The 21983-nt window shown below is 40.4% G+C and overlaps 2 protein-coding genes across 2 annotated transcripts in view; one reads left to right on the forward strand and one right to left on the reverse strand.

The window, feature by feature from the left end:
* Window positions 1-21983, forward strand: part of LOC109886096 (reticulon-4 receptor-like 1) — a 642701-nt gene that overhangs the window by 460590 nt on the left and 160128 nt on the right. The window lies entirely within an intron of this gene.
* The window catches only part of LOC109886039 (relaxin receptor 2-like), a 69424-nt gene continuing 63940 nt past the window's right edge, over window positions 16500-21983 (reverse strand). Inside the window, 1 exon segment of the mRNA XM_031808605.1 lies at window positions 16500-20430. Coding sequence (XP_031664465.1) covers window positions 20257-20430 — 174 coding nt within the window. The 3' untranslated portion in view covers window positions 16500-20256.

The following is a 21983-nucleotide window of genomic DNA, read 5'->3' on the forward strand; positions in this document are numbered from 1 at the left end:
CAGCCAACATTCTATATTCTACAGTCTACATTCTACAGCCTACATTCTATATTCTACAGCTTACGTTCTACAGCCTATATTCTACAGCTTACGTTCTATAGCCTACATTCTACAGCCTACGTTCTACATCCTACATTCTATATTCTACAGCCTACATTCTATATTCTACAGCTTACGTTCTACAGCCAACATTCTATATTCTACAGTCTACATTCTACAGCCTACATTCTATAGCCTATGTTATACAGCCTACATTCTATATTCTACAGCCTACGTTCTATAGCCTACATTCTATATTCTACAGCCTACGTTCTATAGCCTACATTCTATATTCTACAGCCTACATTCTATATTTTACAGCCTACATTCTATATTCTACAGACTACATTCTATATTCTACAGACTACGTTCTATAGCCTACATTCTATTCTACAGCCTACGTTCTATAGCCTACATTCTATATTCTACAGCCTACATTCTATATTTTACAGCCTACATTCTATATTCTACAGCCTACATTCTATATTTTACAGCATACATTCTATATTCTATAGCCTACATTCTATATTTTACAGCCTACATTCTATATTCTACAGCCTACATTCTATATTTTACAGCCTACATTCTATATTCTATAGCCTACATTCTATATTCTACAGCCTACATTCTATATTTTACAGCCTACATTCTATATTCTACAGACTACATTCTATATTCTACAGGCTACATTCTATATTCTAAAGGCTATGTTCTACAGCCTACATTCTATATTCTACAGCCTACATTATATAGCCTACGTTCTATATTCTACAGCCTATGTTCTAAAGCCTACATTCTATAGTCTACGTTCTATATTCTATAGCCTATGGTCTACAGCCTACGTTCTATATTCTACAGCCTACATTCTTCAGCCTACATTCTATATTCTACAGCCTACGTTCTATAGCCTTTATTCTACAGCCTACATTCTACAGCCTACATTCTTTATTCTACAGCCTACATTCTACAGCCTACATTCTACATTCTATAGCCTACATTCTTTATTCTACAGCCTACATTCTACATTCTATAGCCTACATTCTATATTCTACTGCCTACATTCTACAGCCCATGTTCTACAGCCTACATTCTACAGTCTACATTCTACAGCCTACATTCTATAGTCTACGTTCTACAGCCTACATTCTACAGCCTACATTCTACAGCCTACATTCTACAGCCTACATTCTACAGTCTACGTTCTACAGCCTACATTCTACAGTCTACATTCTACAGCTACATTCTACAGCCTACATTCTACAGCCTACATTCTACAGCCTACATTCTACAGTCTACATTCTACATTCTACAGCCTACATTCTACAGCCTACATTCTACAGCCTACGTTCTACATCCTACATTCTATTCTACAGCCTACATTCTATAGTCTACATTCTACAGACTACATTCTACAGCCTACGTTCTACAGCCTACGTTCTACAGCCTACATTCTACAGTCTACATTCTACAGCCTACATTCTACAGCCTACATTCTACAGCCCACGTTCTACAGCCTACATTCTACATTCTACAGCCTACATTCTCCAGCCTACCTACATTCTACAGCCTACATTCTACAGCCTACATTCTACAGCCTACATTCTACAGCCTACGTTCTACATCCTACATTATATTCTACAGCCTACGTTCTACAGCCTACGTTCTACAGCCTACGTTCTACAGCCTACGCTCTACAGCCTACGTTCTACAGCCTACATTCTACAGCCCATGTTCTACAGCCTACATTCTACAGCCTACATTCTACAGCCCATGTTCTACAGCCTACGTTCTACAGCCTACGCTCTACAGCCTACGTTCTACAGCCTACATTCTACAGCCCTTGTTCTACAGCCTACATTCTACAGCGTCATTCTACAGCCCCATTCTACAGCCCATGTTCTACAGCCTACGTTCTACAGCCTAAATTCTACAACCCATGTTCTACAGCCTACATTCTACAGCCTACATTCTACATTCTACAGCCTATATTCTACAACCTACGTTCTACAGCCTACATTCTATAGCCTATGTTCTACACCCTACATTCTATATTCTACAGACTACATTCTATAGCCTACGTTCTACAGCCTACATTCTATATTCTACAGCCTACATTCTACAGCCTACATTCGAGATTCTACAGCCTACATTCTATATTCAACAGCCTACATTTTACAGCCTACATTCTATATTCTACAGCCTACATTCTACAGCCTATATTCTACAGCCTACATTCTATAGCCTATATTCTACAGCCTACATTCTATAGCCTATATTCTACAGCCTACATTCTACAGCCTATATTCTACAGCCTATATTCTACAGCCTACATTCTATAGCCTATATTCTACAGCCTACATTCTATAGCCTATATTCTACAGCCTACATTCTACATTCTATATTCTACAGCCTACATTCTACAGCCTATATTCTACAGCCTACATTCTACAGCCTACATTCTACAGCCTACATTCTTTATTCTACAGCCTACATTCTACAGCCTACATTCTACATTCTATAGCCTACATTCTTTATTCTACAGCCTACATTCTACATTCTATAGCCTACATTCTACTGCCTACAGCCTACATTCTATATTCTACAGCCTACATTCTACAGCCTACATTCTATAGCCTATATTCTACAGCCTACATTCTACATTCTATATTCTACAGCCTACATTCTACAGCCTATATTCTACAGCCTACATTCTACAGCCTACATTCTACAGCCTACATTCTTTATTCTACAGCCTACATTCTACACCCTACATTCTACATTCTATAGCCTACATTCTTTATTCTACAGCCTACATTCTACATTCTATAGCCTACATTCTATATTCTACTGCCTACATTCTACTGCCTACAGCCTACATTCTACAGTCTACATTCTACAGCCTACATTCTACAGCCTACATTCTACAGTCTACATTCTACAGTCTACATTCTACTGCCTACATTCTCCAGCCTACCTACATTCTACAGCCTACATTCTACAGCCTACATTCTACAGCCTACATTCTACAGCCTACATTCTACAGCCTACATTCTACAGGCTACATTCTACAGCCTACATTCTACAGCCTACATTCTACAGCCTACATTCTACAGCCTACATTCTACAGCCTACCTTCTACAGCCTACATTCTACAGCCTACATTCTACAGCCTGCATTCTACAGCCTACATTCTATAGCCTACGTTCCACAGCCTACATTCTATATTCTACAGTCTACGTTCTACAGCCTACATTCTACAGCCTACCTTCTTCATTCTACAGCCTACATTCTACAGCCTATATTCTACAACCTACGTTCTACAGCCTACATTCTATAGCCTACGTTCTACAGCCTACATTCTATATTCTACAGACTACATTCTATATCCTACAGCCTACGTTCTACAGCCTACGTTCTACAGCCTACGTTCTACAGTCTACATTCTATATTCTACAGCCTACGTTCTACAGCCTACGTTCTACAGCCTACGTTCTACAGTCTACATTCTATATTCTACAACCTACGTTCTACAGCCTACATTCTACAGCCTACATTCTATAGCCTACGTTCCACAGCCTACATTCTATATTCTACAGCCTACGTTCTACAGTCTACATTCTACAGCCTACGTTCTACAGCCTACATTCTACAGCCTTCCTTCTTTATTCTACAGCCTACATTCTACAGCCTATATTCTACTACCTACTTTCTACAGCCTACATTCTATAGCCTACGTTCTACAGCCTACATTCTATATTCTACAGACTACATTCTATATCCTACAGCCTACGTTCTACAGCCTACGTTCTACAGCCTACGTTCTACAGTCTACATTCTATATTCTACAACCTACGTTCTACAGCCTACATTCGAGATTCTACAGCCTACATTCTATATTCTACAGCCTACATTTTACAGCCTACATTCTATATTCTACAGCCTACATTCTACAGCCTATATTCTACAGCCTACATTCTACAGCCTATATTCTACAGCCTACATTCTATATTCTACAGCCTACATTTTACAGCCTACATTCTATATTCTACAGCCTACATTCTATAGCCTTTATTCTACAGCCTACATTCTATAGCCTATATTCTACAGCCTACATTCTATAGCCTATATTCTACAGCCTATATTCTACAGCCTACATTCTATAGTCTACGTTCTACAGCCTACATTCTACAGCCTACATTCTACAGCCTACGTTCTACAGCCTACATTCTATAGTCTACGTTCTACAGCCTACATTCTACAGCCTACATTCTACAGCCTACATTCTACAGCCTACGTTCTACAGCCTACATTCTACAGTCTACATGCTACAGCCTACATTCTACAGCCTACATTCTACAGCCTACATTCTACAGCCTACGTTCTACATCCTACATTCTATTCTACAGCCTACATTCTATAGTCTACATTCTACAGCCTACGTTCTACAGCCTACATTCTACAGTCTACATTCTACAGCCTACATTCTACAGCCTACATTCTACAGCCTACATTCTACAGCCCACGTTCTACAGCCTACATTCTACATTCTACAGCCTACATTCTCCAGCCTACCTACATTCTACAGCCTACATTCTACAGCCTACATTCTACAGCCTACATTCTACAGCCTACGTTCTACATCCTACATTCTATTCTACAGCCTACGTTCTACAGCCTACGTTCTACAGCCTACGTTCTACAGCCTATGCTCTACAGCCTACGTTCTACAGCCTACATTCTACAGCCCATGTTCTACAGCCTACATTCTACAGCCTACATTCTACAGCCCATGTTCTACAGCCTACATTCTACAGCCTACATTCTACAGCCCATGTTCTACAGCCTACGTTCTACAGCCTACGCTCTACAGCCTACGTTCTACAGCCTACATTCTACAGCCCATGTTCTACAGCCTACATTCTACAGCGTACATTCTACAGCCCATGTTCTACAGCCTACGTTCTACAGCCTAAATTCTACAGCCCATGTTCTACAGCCTACATTCTACAGCCTACATTCTACAGCCTACATTCTACATTCTACAGCCCATGTTCTACAGCCTAAATTCTACAGCCCATGTTCTACATCCTACATTCTACAGCCTACATTCTACATTCTACATTCTACAGCCCATGTTCTACAGCCTACGTTCTACAGCCTAAATTCTACAGCCCATGTTCTACAGCCTACATTCTACATTCTACATTCTACAGCCTACATTCTACAGCCCATGTTCTACAGCCTACATTCTACAGCCTATATTCTACAGCCTACAGCCTACATTCTACAGCCTATATTCTACAGCCTACATTCTACAGCCTATATTCTACAGCCTACATTCTACAGCCCATGTTCTACAGCCTACATTCTACAGCCTACATTCTACAGCCTACATTCTACAGCCTACATTCTACAGCCCATGTTCTACAGCCTATATTCTACAGCCTACATTCTACAGCCCATGTTCTACAGCCTAAGTTCTACAGCCCATGTTCTACAGCCTACGTTCTACAGCCTACGTTCTACAGCCTACATTCTACATTTGAGTGAACATATACGGTACATGTGCATCAAAGGAGGACTGTATACTTGTTCATCACTTTTAAATTAGTAGATTATTAATTATGTATAAATGATCTATCAGTTATCAATCTCTTGTGTATTATGTAATGTGCTGTGTGGACCCCAGGAAGAGTAGCTACTGCTTTTGCAACAACTAATGGGGATCCTTATAAAATACTAATCAATTCAATAACAATAGCTTTGTTGTCTTTATACAGAATCTGTCATTGTAAGATCCCCAAGCAGAAGTTCAGGTTCTGGGAGGATAACTGGCAAGAAGCTGCCGACATCTGGGATGTACTTAACGACAGCTCCTCCATATACCGCTGGCAGAATAGCAGAGAGGAATGGAACCTCTATTGAAGACACACACACACACACATACACACACACACACAGTACCTCCATTTTTTTTTTCTTAGCTTTTTCAAAACTACACTGTTTTTAAAAGAGTATTGGTTACCTAGCAACCCCTAGAACCCAACAACAACGACTCGTACCTTACTGTTGTATTTGTCTTCTCTTGCACTGATGCCTGTTTTTGGTTGTGTCTGAGGCGTTTTGGTTTTTCATTCCGTTGAGCCAGCTGCTCTTGATCGTTGTCTTGACGTTTGAAGTTCAAAACAAGAAACTGTAGGCTCATATAGAAATAATTGTCCAGGGATTGAAAATAATCAGGATTAGGGTTTTGGATATTGATCATCCTTAATCGAGGTGTAGATTACATCTCACATTTTCCAGTGTTCAAACATGTCAACAAGGATTTTCTCTCAATGTGACTCTGTGCAGCCAATGGCAATGTCCACTTCAGGTATAATCTCGGGAGCCACTTGCGGATTTGACAGCTCTAACAGTTTCACTTAAAAAAAATAATTCTGATTTGAATAGTGCTAAATCGCTCTGGATAAGAGCATCTGCTAATTGTCAAATGTATATGTTTAAATAGCCTGGTCCCAGATCTGTTGCGGTCTCGCCAACTGCTATTGGTCATTGGTGTGACCACAGGACCATAGGAGTTGGCAAGAGCATAGACTGCTCTGGGATCAGGCTACAGTAGCCTACGCATAAATTGCAAGGAGTCACACTTCTGAAAGGTTTTCGTGTTGTATGGTGCTTGAAACAACAGTTGTGGGTTTGATTCCAACATGGGCCACGTATAGTTTTACTGTGTATTGCTTGAGATATGATTATTTTCTTAATGACGCCGACAGTATTACATAAACGGGACTGTGCTGTAGGCTACTAGATTCAAGCAGACGTGATGGAAGTACCGAACTACGAGGACAACGTTTTCCGTACTACGCTACCTACAGATCTGCAGAATGAGTCCTAGTAGTCTAAAGTTAGTTCCTTCGTTTCTGACCGCGTTTTATAACAATAATGTTTAAAGCGTTTGCTTCCCCCCCCCTTGCTTTTCTACAAATTGTTTTTTACCTTCAATATGCTTTGTTGCCAGCAATAAATAATTTGAAATCATTTGCTTTAAGATTGTCTCATCATCATCATCATCATATCAAGAGTCGCTGGTGCAACACAACAGGAGAGTTTCCAGGTGGGTTAAATTATTAGTAGCAACAACTATTGTTGTTGTTATTAAACCTGGAGTGGTGGAAACGGGCGCAGAGGTTTCTGGAAAACCGTATTCCGGTAATAACGAATCCAGCCAAAACAACAGGCTAAATAACTGACCGGCCCGAAACAGTACACAAACAGTCAGGAAAAATACAAAACGTCCACAACACAGAACAGAGAAACAAGGCTGCACAAAACCCCAAACGAGGAACAGGTGAAACCAATAAGAAAAAAAAAAGGGAATCGGTGGCAGCTAGTAGACCGGCGAGCGCCGCCCGAACAGGAAGAGGAGCCACCTTTCCGTGAAAGTTGTGACATGGGTGAACTCTACTTGACCCTAGTCTACTTGACGGTCATTGGAGCACTCGATCAAAGGTGTAATGACTTATAACTGTTATTACAGAGTTGTTGTAACGGTGAGCGACCTGTAAATGGTGAGGAGAAAGCGGATCGGGCACCTGATCATTTTCAGAGGGCTGCCTGGATCAGGGAAGTCAGATCAGGCAAGGTCAACTTTTTCAGATTGCAGGACGAGGATAAAGTTGTTATTCTTGATTAAAAAAATATATATATACAGTGGGGCAAAAAAGTATTTAGTCAGCCACCAATTGTGCAAGTTCTCCCACTTAAAAAGATGAGAGAGGCCTGTAATTTTCATCATTAGGTACACTTCAACTATGACAGACAAAATGAGAAAAGAAATCCCGAAAATCACATTTTAGTATTTTTTATGAATTTATTTGCATATTATGGTGGAAAATAAAATAAGCCACCTAAAGTGAACATGGCCATTGGCTGAATCGGGCCCTAGGGTTCACCGGCTATGTCATATCACAAAATAATAATAATTTAAAAAACAATTGTATTAGTCACATGTTACAGTGAAATGCTGAATACAACAGGTGTAGTAGACCTTACAGTGAAATGCTGAATACAACAGGTGTAGTAGACCTTACAGTGAAATGCTCAATACAACAGGTGTAGTAGACCTGACAGTGAAATGCTGAATACAACAGTTGTAGTAGACCTTACAGTGAAATGCTGAATACAACAGGTGTAGTAGACCTTACAGTGAAATGCTGAATACAACAGGTGTAGTAGACCTGACAGTGAAATGCTGAATACAACAGGTGTAGTAGACCTGACAGTGAAATGCTGAATACAACAGGTGTAGTAGACCTTACAGTGAAATGCTGAATACAACAGGTGTAGTAGACCTTACAGTGAAATGATGAATACAACAGGTGTAGTAGACCTTACAGTGAAATGCTGAATACAACAGGTGTAGTAGACCTTACAGTGAAATGATGAATACAACAGGTGTAGTAGACCTTACAGTGAAATGCTGAATACAACAGGTGTAGTAGACCTTACAGTGAAATGCTGAATACAACAGGTGTAGTAGACCTTACAGTGAAATGCTGAATACAACAGGTGTAGTAGACCTCACAGTGAAAGGGGCTTGTTGGTTACGAGCCCTTAACCAACAATGCAGTTTAAAAAAAATATGGATAAGAATAAGAGATAAAAGTAACAAGTAATTAAAAAGGAGCAGTAAAATAACAATATATACAGGGTGGTACCGGTACAGAGTCAATGTGGAGGCTATATACAGGGGGGTACTGGTACAGAGTCAATGTGGAGGCTATATACAGGGGGTACTGGTACAGAGTCAATGTGGAGGCTATATACAGGGGGTACTGGTACAGAGTCAATGTGGATGCTATATACAGGGGGTACTGGTACAGAGTCAATGTGGAGGCTTTATACAGGGGGTACTGGTACAGAGTCAATGTGGAGGCTATATACAGGGGGTACTGGTACAGAGTCAATGTGGAGGCTATATACAGGGGGTACTGGTACAGAGTCAATGTGGAGGCTATATACAGGGGGTACTGGTACAGAGTCAATGTGGAGGCTATATACAGGGGGGTACTGGTACAGAGTCAATGTGGAGGCTATATACAGGGGGTACTGGTACAGAGTCAATGTGGAGGCTATATACAGGGGGGTACTGGTACAGAGTCAATGTGGAGGCTATATACAGAGGGTACTGGTACAGAGTCAATGTGGAGGCTATATACAGGGGGGTACTGGTACAGAGTCAATGTGGAGGCTATATACAGGGGGTACTGGTACAGAGTCAATGTGGAGGCTATATACAGGGGGTACCGGTACAGAGTCAATGTGGATGCTATATACAGGGGGTACTGGTACAGAGTCAATGTGGAGGCTTTATACAGGGGGTACTGGTACAGAGTCAATGTGGAGGCTATATACAGGGGGTACTGGTACAGAGTCAATGTGGAGGCTATATACAGGGGGGTACTGGTACAGAGTCAATGTGGAGGCTATATACAGGGGGTACTGGTACAGAGTCAATGTGGAGGCTATATACAGGGGGGTACTGGTACAGAGTCAATGTGGAGGCTATATACAGGGGGTACTGGTACAGAGTCAATGTGGAGGCTATATACAGGGGGTACTGGTACAGAGTCAATGTGGAGGCTATATACAGGGTATTATGGTACAGAGTCAATGTGGAGGCTATATACAGGGGGTACTGGTACAGAGTCAATGTGGTGGCTATATACAGGGGGTACTGGTACAGAGTCAATGTGGAGGCTATATACAGGGGGTACTGGTACAGAGTAAATGTGGAGGCTATATACAGGGGGTACTGGTACAGAGTCAATGTGGAGGCTATATACAGGGGGTACTGGTACAGAGTCAATGTGGAGGCTATATACAGGGGGTACTGGTACAGAGTCAATGTGGAGGCTATATACAGGGGGTACCGGTACAGAGTCAATGTGGAGGCTATATACAGGGGGTACCGGTACAGAGTCAATGTGGAGGCTATATACAGGGGGTACCGGTACAGAGTCAATGTGGAGGCTATATACAGGGTATTACGGTACAGAGTCAATGTGGAGGCTATATACAGGGGGTACTGGTACAGAGTCAATGTGGAGGCTATATACAGGGGGTACCGGTACAGAGTCAATGTGGAGGCTATATACAGGGGGTACCGGTACAGAGTCAATGTGGAGGCTATATACAGGGGGTACTGGTACAGAGTCAATGTGGAGGCTATATACAGGGTATTATGGTACAGAGTCAATGTGGAGGCTATATACAGGGGGGTACTGGTACAGAGTCAATGTGGAGGCTATATACAGGGGGGTACTGGTACAGAGTCAATGTGCAGAGGCACCGGTTAGTTGAGTGTCTCAGCTCTGGCGGTGTTGAGACGAAATTCTATCTCAGCTCTGGCGGTGTTGAGAGGAAATTCTGGTCCACTTTGACCCAGATAGTTTATAGTGTTCAGTTATGTCGCACTGAGAGAATGGTCAGATAAGAAGCTAAACCTCTGTAACTTCTAGTCTGATCCAAAGCTGTGGATTTGATAAAAAAATGTTTTTAAACCTTTTATTTAACGAGGCAAGTCAGTTAAGAACAAAGTCTTATTTACAATGACGGCCTACCCCCCCCCGGGGCCAAACCCGGCTAGACACTGGGCCAATTATGCAACGCCCTATGGGACTCCCAATCACATCTGGTTGTGACACAGCCTGGAATCGAACCAGGGTCTGCAGTGACGCCTCTAGCACTGAGATGCAGTGCCTTTAGACCACTGCGATACAGCCTGGAATCGAACCAGGGTCTGTAGTGACGGCCCTAGCACTGAGATGCAGTGCCTTTAGACCGCTGTGACACCGCCTGGAATCGAACCAGGGAATCGAACCAGGGTCTGTATTGACGCCTCTAGCACTGAGATGCAGTGCCTTTAGACCGCTGCGATACAGCCTGGAATCGAACCAGGGTCTGTAGTGACGCCTCTAGCACTGAGATGCAGTGCCTTTAGACCGCTGTGACACAGCCTGGAATCGAACCAGGGTCTGTAGTGACGCCTCTAGCACTGAGATGCAATGCCTTTAGATCGCTGCTTGATAATGAGGAGAAAGACTGAAAATCTTCTTTATGACCCGTTTGCACACTGTCTTCAATAAACCCAATCACTACACAGTCGTGTTTCACCTTATCCTTTGACTTACATTTCCACAAATTAACAACCTATACTCCCAAATAGTTTATATTTATATATATATATATATTTCATAGTCTACACAAACATTCAGACATTGTTGTTTTATTCGTTGTTGTGTAACAGATCCCTCTTCTCGTAGCATCCATATGATTTGCAGATAGACATTAACACACAGTCATGTGGACTGTAGAATACACACTGACAGACAGACATGTTAGATTAAGTTGGAATACTTGTTATACTCAAAAAGTACAGTATCTGAGGAGTGATTTGGTTTTTTACATCAGAAGTTAAATGGTTTTCTGTAGGAGACACATGGTGGTGGAATGTGTTTTTTATTTATTTATTTTTTATTTCACCTTTATTTAACCAGGTAGGCTAGTTGAGAACAAGTTCTCATTTGCAACTGCGACCTGGCCAAGATAAAGCATAGCAGTGTGAGCATACAACAAAGAGTTACACATGTTGGGTAGACAGGAGGAAGTCACGGGATTGCTTGAGGGGATACGGGTGGAGATCTTTGGGTTAGGCATCAATGAGGTTGAGGTTAGAACATATCCCCTTAAGGGAGAAACAATGGTTTATTACCCCATCACTTCCTCTTCCTGTCTAACCATAAAATATGTAAGGGTTTAAGAATGTGAAATGTTAGAATAATAGTAGAGAGAATGATTTATTTCAGCTTTTATTTCTTTCATCAAACTCCCAGTGGGTCCGAAGTTTACATACACTCAATTAGTATTTGGTAGCATTTACTTTAAGTTGTTTAACTTGGGTCCAAAATTTCGGGTAGCCTTCCCACAATAAGTTGGGTGAATTTTGGCCCATTCCTCCTGACAGAGCTGACGTAGCTGAGTCAGGTTTGTAGGCCTCCTTGCTCCCACATGCTTTTTCAGTTCTGCCCACAAATGTTCTATAGGATTGAGGTCAGGGCTTTGTGTTGGCCACTCCAATACCTTGACTTTGTTGTCCTTAAGCCATTTTGTCACAACTTTGGAAGTATGCTTGGGGTCATTTTTTTTTTGTTTCATCAGACCAGAGGACATTTCTCCAAAAATGTCTGATCTTTGTCCCCATTGTCCCCATGTGCAGTTGCAAACCGTAGTCTGGCTTTTTTATTGTGGTTTTTGAGCAGTGGCTTCTTCCTTTCTGAGCGGCCTTTCAAGTTATGTCGATACAGGACTCGTTTTACTGTGGATATAGATTATTTTGTACCTGTTTCCTCAGCATCTTCACAAGGTATGTCATGACGTTGGCCTCTGAGTATAGCAACCCCATCCCCCTCTCCCTGCCTCCCCCTTGCCTCCTTCAACTAGGCTGCTGTGGTCAGAGGTCATAAATTCCTGAGAAGACCCTGCCACATGGCCACATAGTATAAGAGGCAAAGTAAATCTTCATAGAGAACAAAGCAATTCCTTCCACCTCACAGAACTTGAGGTACGAACAAATGTCATGTTCCGGAGAAAGTGTTTTATATTGGAGTGTTTAATGAAAGAAAACTCCCCTTTTTGAGTGAACTAAATCAGAGGACCGCCCCTGAGCGCAGTTAGGGTTAGGCGTCCTGGGACAGCCATTTTCTGCCATTCCGAATAAAACCCAACTTTGAGAAATTATCACCATGCTTTTCTCTATTAGGAGGAGACAATGGTTGTAGACCATTGCTGAATCAGCAGACCGAGCTTACCTCAATTACGAGATGGCTAAAGGTTGCAGACCATGTTTTTCTCCATTAGGAGGGGGACAAGACCATTGCTGAATCTTTTAACCACGTGGTTAAACTCTTAGACTATCGATACAGACAGAATAAGTCTTTGATATTAATTACTAGTCTGCAGCTAGGAATTCGGTATCATTGAACGCGAAGAACGACAACCGCCGAAACACCCATTCTATAACGAAACGAATGAATGTCACTCTGAACTACCCACTATAACCATGACAGAGAGAGAGGGAGAGAGACGGACAATTCTACAAAAGAAATGAACTTTTCACCAGCGATGAAGACGACACATTGAGCGTAAATATATATATTGATTGCAATTGTTCCCGAATGAGTGAGCGTTCATGTGTAAGGGATTAGCATTTTGATTCTTATAATTATCACTCTGTAGTGACTTCTGTTATATAATTCTAATATCGAGCACTACTAGCAGACCAACACTCTGGTTAAACCGGATGCCCTCAGATAACTCTGGGCCCAGTGTCCTCAGTCAAGTTTAGAGCCTATGTGCAATAACATGATTATCCGAAGGACACACAGCTGCCATCACGCAAATATACTCCCCTGTAAAACTACAAAGAGCAGCCTGCAACACCAACGAGCTTAGAAGTGCCAAGCTATCTCACTGACATTGAACCCTACATGCACTCCTGCCTAAACAGGAAACACCTGCGCCTAAAGCAGACACTGCTAGTTTCCCCTATCTTTCGTTCCACACAAACATCTCATGAAGCACTGTACACTCACACTCTACCCCCCCCTACTGGTCGGGTGCCAAGAGCAAAGGACTTTGCTGTGCACCAATGGGGCCCGCTCTGGCTAGAGCAAGGCCCGCCTCCAACTCTTCAGGACCAGTCAGAAGATCAACACGAGGAGACTCCACCTACATTATTCTGTGTATACATTCTGTTGTAAACTCTGGCTGAGGGGCCTAATTATTCTGACTCCTCACAGAGTCACATTCCTTAGGTCCGTGCACGATAAACGGCAGGACAAGATAACTTTGACCAATAAACTGCCTTTTTGATACACCTGATTCCACTCTGTCCAGCGTCGTTGTTTTGCATTCCCTCTCCAGTATGAAACACTAACACTTCTTAGTCGACCCCCACTTCCCCTTTTGTCTAACAAGCCGCCATGCCGGTTCAGCCCACTAGGGGCACATTCTCCTATCATTTCATTTCATCCACATTTACCTTGTTTGTTTGTTTGTTTATGCATTTCTGTGAATTACTTAGTTAGTAATAAATAAATGATTTAAGACAATTGATGTATGGATGACTCATAGTGAAGACTGGGGTCGTGCAGATAACCAACAATTTACGACGTTTGGAATGAGACTAACGTGAGGTAAAGTAAATAATTAATTAATTAGAAGACTAATTGATCAGATAAAATATCTGAAAAGTTATTTTAGGAAATGATAACTTTGTAATCTGAATATATTTCCTTGGTGCCCTGATTTCCTAGTAATTATGGTTACATGATTAATCAGTCTAATCTTGTATTACTAATTACAGAGAATCTTTGATAAAAACTATGTTTTCAGTTTAATGATAGTAAAGACACGACAGGTCGTTTGCTGTTGTTCTGGGACAGTCATGTGGACTGTAGAACACTGATAGTCATGTGCACTGTAGAACACTGACAGTCATGTGGACTGGAGAACACTGACAGTCATGTGGACTGTAGAACACTGATAGTCATGTGGACTGTAGAACACTGACAGTCATGTGGACTGGAGAACACTGACAGTCATGTGGACTGTAGAACACTGATAGTCATGTGGACTGTAGAACACTGACAGTCATGTGGACTGTAGAACACTGATAGTCATGTGCACTGTAGAACACTGACAGTCATGTGGACTGTAGAACACTGACAGTCATGTGGACTGTAGAACACTGATAGTCATGTGGACTGTAGAACACTGATAGTCATGTGGACTGTAGAACACTGACAGTCATGTGGACTGTAGAACACTGATAGTCATGTGGGCTGTAGAACACTGATAGTCATGTGGACTGTAGAACACTGACAGTCATGTGGACTGTAGAACACTGACAGTCATGTGGACTGTAGAACACTGATAGTCATGTGGACTGTAGAACACTGACAGTCATGTGGACTGTAGAACATTGATAGTCATGTAGACTGTAGAACACTGACAGTCATGTGGACTGTAGAACACTGATAGTCATGTGGACTGTAGAACACTGACAGTCATGTGGACTGTAGAACACTGACAGTCATGTGGACTGTAGAACACTGACAGTCATGTGGACTGGAGAACACTGACAGTCATGTGGACTGTAGAACACTGACAGTCATGTGGACTGTAGAACACTGACAGTCATGTGGACTGTAGAACACTGACAGTCATGTGGACTGTAGAACACTGACAGTCATGTGGACTGTAGAACATTGACAGTCATGTGGACTGTAGAACACTGACAGTCATGTGGACTGTAGAACATTGACAGTCATGTGGACTGTAGAACACTGACAGTCATGTGGACTGTAGAACACTGACAGTCATGTGGACTGTAGAACACTGACAGTCATGTGGACTGTAGAACACTGACAGTCATGTGGACTGTAGAACACTGACAGTCATGTGGACTGTAGAACACTGACAGTCATGTGGACTGTAGAACACTGACAGTCATGTGGACTGTAGAACACTGACAGTCATGTGGACTGTAGAACACTGACAGTCATGTGGACTGTAGAACACTGACAGTCATGTGGACTGTAGAACACTGACAGTCATGTGGACTGTAGAACACTGACAGTCATGTGGACTGTAGAACACTGACAGTCATGTGGACTGTAGAACACTGACAGTCATGTGGACTGTAGAACACTGACAGTCATGTGGACTGTAGAACACTGACAGTCATGTGGACTGTAGAACACTGACAGTCATGTGGACTGTAGAACACTGACAGTCATGTGGACTGTAGAACACTGATAGTCATGTGGACTGTAGAACACTGACAGTCATGTGGACTGTAGAACACTGACAGTCATGTGGACTGTAGAACACTGACAGTCATGTGGACTGTAGAACACTGACAGTCATGTGGACTGTAGAACACTGACAGTCATGTGGACTGTAGAACACTGACAGTCATGTGGACTGTAGAACACTGACAGTCATGTGGACTGTAGAACACTGATAGTCATGTGGACTGTAGAACACTGACAGTCATGTGGACTGTAGAACACTGACAGTCATGTGGACTGTAGAACACTGACAGTCATGTGGACTGTAGAACACTGACAGTCATGTGGACTGTAGAACACTGATAGTCATGTGGACTGTAGAACACTGACAGTCATGTGGACTGTAGAACACTGATAGTCATGTGGACTGTAGAACACTGACAGTCATGTGGACTGTAGAACACTGATAGTCATGTGGACTGTAGAACACTGACAGTCATGTGGGCTGTAGAACACTGACAGTCATGTGGACTGTAGAACACTGATAGTCATGTGGACTGTAGAACACAGTGCATTCAGAAAGTATTCAGACCCCTTGACTTTTTCCATATTTTGTTCAGTTACAGCTTTATTATAAAATTGATTAAATTACATTTTTCCATCATCAATGTTCACACAATAGCCCATAATGATGAAGCAGAACAGGTTTTTAGAAATTTGGGTAATGTATTTAAAAAAAAACTTATTTACACAAGTATACAGACCCTTTGCTGTGAGACTGAAAATTGAGCTCAGGTGCATCCTGTTTCCATTGATCATCCTTGAAATGTTTCTATAACTTGGAGTCCACCTGTGGTAAATGTAATGTGATTGGACATTATTTGGAAAGGTACACACCTGACAGTGCATGTCAGAGCAAAAACCAAGCCATGAGGTCAAAGGAAATGTCCGTAGAGCCATGAGACAGGATTGTGTCGAGGCACAAATTTTACCTTCCATCAGGACAACGTTCCAAGACAACGCAGGAGTGGCTTCGGGACTGTCCTTGAGTGTCCCAGCCAGAGCCTGGACTTGAACGACATCAAACATACCTGGAGAGATCTGAAAGTAGCTGTGTAGCAACTCTCCCCATCCAACATGACAGAGCTTGAGAGGATCTATAGAGAAGAATGGGAGAAACTCCTCAAATAGAGGTGTGCCAAGCTTGTAGCGTCAAACCCAAGAAGACTCAAGGCTGTAATCGCTGCCAAAGGTGCTTCAACAAAGTACTGAGTAAAGGGTCTGAATACTTATGTAAATGTTATATTTAATTGTAAAAATTTTTTTTTAAATATATTTATATATATATATATATATATGTGAATGTTATATTTCACTGTTTTTTAAAAATATTTATATATATATATATATATATATATATTACACACATTTGCAAAATAAAAATAAACCTGTTTTTGCTTTGTCATTATGGGGTATTTTGTGCAGACATGTGGACTGTAGAATATACAGTAACAGACATGGACTGTAGAATATACAGTAACAGACATGTGGACTGTGGAATATACAGTAACAGACATGTGGACTGTGGAATATACAGTAACAGACATGTGGACTGTAGAATATACAGTAACAGACATGTGGACTGTAGAATATACAGTAACAGACATGGACTGTAGAATATACAGTAACAGACATGTGGACTGTAGAATATCCACTTTTTTAAACTTCTTAGGCATTCCCAAAGTAAACTGCCTGTAGCTTAGGCCCAGAAGCCAGGATATGCATATAATTGGTACCATTAGAAAGTAAACACTTTGACATTTGTAGAAATGTTAAAATAAGGTAGGAGAATATAACATATGGTAGGAGAAAATCCAAATCCTTTTGAGAGACCATCCTCTTAGAATTGCAATAGAAAGGTCATATTGAAAATGAACTCCCTGGATGCAATGTCTATGGCTTCCACGGGGTGTCAGCAGTCTGTGTTCAAGGTTTCAGGCTCGTAACTTTAATAAAATATCAGTTTTAGTAGAAGGACACAGTCTTGGAAATGCATGTTTGCTCGCGCCGTGAAGACATTACGCACCTGTTAAAATCGGTTTCCTATTGAACATACCTCTTTCTATAATAAATATTATAGTTTGATTACATTTTAGGGTATCTGAGGAGTAAATAGAAACATATTTTGACTTGTTGAATCAAAGTTTAGGGGTTAGATTTTCAGATTCCTTTCTCTGCAAGTTAAACGAGTGGATGACTCAAATCGATGGTGCCAACTAAACAGACTTTTTGGGATTTAAAGAAGGATTTTATCTAACAAAACAACACTACATGTTATAGCTGGGACCCTTTGGATGACAAATCAGAGGAAGATAATATTTTGATGTGGGGCACCGTCCTCAAACAATCACATGGCATGTTTTCACTGTAGTGGCTACTGCAAATCAGACAGTGCAGTTAAATTAACAAGAATTGAAGCTTTCAGCCGATGTAAGACACTTGTATGTTCCTAAATGTTTAAAATCCATAATATTTATTTGAATTGCACGCTCTCCAGTTTCACCCGAAGTTGTCCTGCTAGTGGGACACCAATCCTTATTAACTAAACTCAGACATGTTGAATATTAATGACTAAGCAGGAAGATTGGAATGGCTGTGAACCAAGAGGTTGTGAGTTCAAATCCCAGGTGAGGACATGTTGAATATTAATGACTAAGCAGGAAGATTGGAATGGCTGTGAACCAAGAGGTTGTGAGTTCAGATCCCAGTTGAGGACATGTTGAATATTAATGACTAAGCAGGAAGATTGGAATGGCTGTGAACCAAGAGGTTGTGAGTTCAGATCCCAGTTGAGGACATGTTGAATATTAATGACTAAGCAGGAAGATTGGAATGGCTGTGAACCAAGAGGTTGTGAGTTCAGATCCCAGTTGAGGACATGTTGAATATTAATGACTAAGCAGGAAGATTGGAATGGCTGTGAACCAAGAGGTTGTGAGTTCAGATCCCAGTTGAGGACATGTTAAATATTAATGACTGTATACAGAAACATACACAATGTGGCTATGCTAATAGCACTGTGTGTTCATCATAACGACTCACCTTTGTCTTGCAGGGCTTGTGAATCTCTCCTAGAAAAAAATTGAATTCACATGTGACACTTCATGTGAAATATCATGTGAGAAATGTAATCCACATGTGAAAGGTTATTGTGAAAATCCACATGAAACTAAATGTGAAATATCATCCTGTGAAGTATTTCCCGAAAACGTGTGATTTTCCTGTAAGGATGTTCGTTGAAGCTGCTACATTCTACAGAAACACTGTGTTCTTCCTCGGACAAGGCTACTTATGTACAGCACACAGACAGATCATTCCAGGTAAGAGTCAGTAAAGGAACAGAGAACCAGGGAAGTATCCCAAATAGCACCCTGTTCCCTATAAGGTGCACTACTCTGGGCCCTGGTCAAAAGTGATGCCCTACTTAGGAAACCGGGTGCCATTTGGTACGCAGATTAGGGAGAAAGTTCACTAGTTCCTGCATTGAAATGAATAAATCGCCCTCTAGTGGCGTCATGGGTGAAATGTTATCAATATTTTTCATAATTGCATAATTAATAAACATTTTAAACATTTTTTAAAAATTACGCCGATAAATACGATGTTTCTATGTCAAACGGTTTTGTTATAGTTCAGTCTTCTGTGATGTACATAAAGTGTAATACTGGAATGCAAACTCAACAGTGAATACATGTTCAACTCTGTATCTGACATAACTTCTTCTTTAAGCCCATAACCACGTGTGTGAGATGTATTCTTTTGTTTCAAAGTAGATTTCGTTTTTAAAGACCCAGAAACACTAATCTAGAAGGTTAAAAGGAACACACCATTGAGTAGAATATGTACAAACAAACAAAAGAGAGGTTTGTTGACGAAAAGTTCATATGTAAACACACCATTCATCCTCCTCGTCCCCAACAGGTGGGCGCTACACATTTGTCTGTGTACCGTTTGTGTCATTGGTACTGTACTGTGGACGAGGTGAGTTTGCTCCAGTTGAAAGGAGCTTTTGAGAACGAATAGGTTATTGTACTCAAAGGGCACTTTCATTTGCGGTAGTAATAACCCTATCCATTAGTCTCAAAACAGCCCTCTTCAGAACAGCCATGGTCCTAACGTTCATATGCAGCGGTCTAGTTCTCTGTCACCGGTAGCAAATGAGCCATATCAGACATGCTGGGCAGATAGGTCATTAGGGGGGCCGACGTTTTTTTTCTCCCTCTCTCTCATTCATACTCTCCCTCCTCCTTTCTCACTCCCTCCTTCCCATGACGAGGGGCACCCCACTCATACCACCTCCCCTTCACCCGTAGCGAGGATCCATATCAGTCAGTGGTACCCGGGGTACAGTAGGTAGGTATGCTGGAGGCTGGTTGAGTGTATTCCTTGAGTCCTCTATGTATACAGTAGAGGTCAGGCTCTTCCTGTTCTTCTTCAGGGTCGACCTTCTCTGCCAACGACACAGCAGGACCTCCACCTGTAAGTTGTTAAACAGACGACAGAATAAATCCATAAAAAAAAAAAAACATTAAATTAATCATTTTCAGATCAATTGTCGTGTTCTCAATGACTTACCTGGCGGTCACAGATTTTTAGTTCATCAGATTCCTTCGTCAGATGAAACCTAGTGATTGGAACCATTTATCCTGATACTACATGTCACATTTAGCTGTGGTAGAATATTATACTATATAAATAAATAATAATAAATAATAGTGGTAGAATATTATACTATATAAATAAATAATAATACATAATAAAATAATAAACTATATAGATAAAGGCAAAAATACAAATAATATTAAATAATATTAAATATATTAAATATATTAAATATATTAAATAATATTAAATAATATTAAATAATATTAAATAATATTAAATAATATTAAATAATATTAAAAATATTAAATATATTAAATATATTAAATAATATTAAATATATTAAATAATATTAAATAATATTAAATAATATTAAATATATTAAATAATATTAAATATATTAAATAATATTAAATAATATTAAATAATATTAAATATATTAAATATATTAAATAATATTAAATATATTAAATAATATTAAATAATATTAAATAATATTAAATATATTAAATATATTAAATATATTAAATAATATTAAATAATATTAAATATATTAAATAATATTAAATAATATTAAATAATATTAAATATATTAAATATATTAAATAATATTAAATAATATTAAATAATATTAAATAATATTAAATATATTAAATATATTAAATATATTAAATAATATTAAATATATTAAATAATATTAAATAATATTAAATATATTAAATAATATTAAATAATATTAAATAATATTAAATAATATTAAATAATATTAAATATATTAAATATATAAATATATGTACTGTATCGTAGTCTATTTATATACTGTATGTGTCGTTATCTATGTGTCTTTATATATGTGTCTACGGACATATTCAATCGCTCCCTATCCCAGTTGGCTGTCCTCACTTTCTTCAAGATGTCCACCATTGTTCCTGTACCCAAGAAAGCAAAAGGTAACTGAACTAAATGACTGTCTCACTTCCGTCATCGTGAAGTGCTTTGAGAGACTAGTCAAGGGATCATATCACCTACACCTTTTCCTGACACCCTAGACCCACTTCAATATGCTTACCGCCCCAATAGATCCACAGACGATGCAATCGCCATCATACTGCACACTGCCCTATCACATCTGGACAAGAGGAATACCTATGTAAGAATGCTGTTCATTGACTATCGCTCGGCCTTCAACACCACTGCCTTCATACTCTCCAAGCTCATCATCAAGGTTGGGGACCTGGGTCTGAACCCCGCCCTTTGCAACTGGGTCCTGGACCCAGATGGGTCGCTCACCCATGACTGCGTGGCCACGCACGTCTCCAACTCAATCATCAAGGTTGGGGACCTGGGTCTGAACCCCGCCCTTTGCAACTGGGTCCTGGACCGAGATGGGCCACCCCCCCAGGTGGTGAAGGTAGGAAACAACACCTC

The sequence above is a fragment of the Oncorhynchus kisutch genome, linkage group LG28, assembly GCF_002021735.2.
Source record: "Oncorhynchus kisutch isolate 150728-3 linkage group LG28, Okis_V2, whole genome shotgun sequence".
NCBI lineage: Eukaryota > Metazoa > Chordata > Actinopteri > Salmoniformes > Salmonidae > Oncorhynchus > Oncorhynchus kisutch.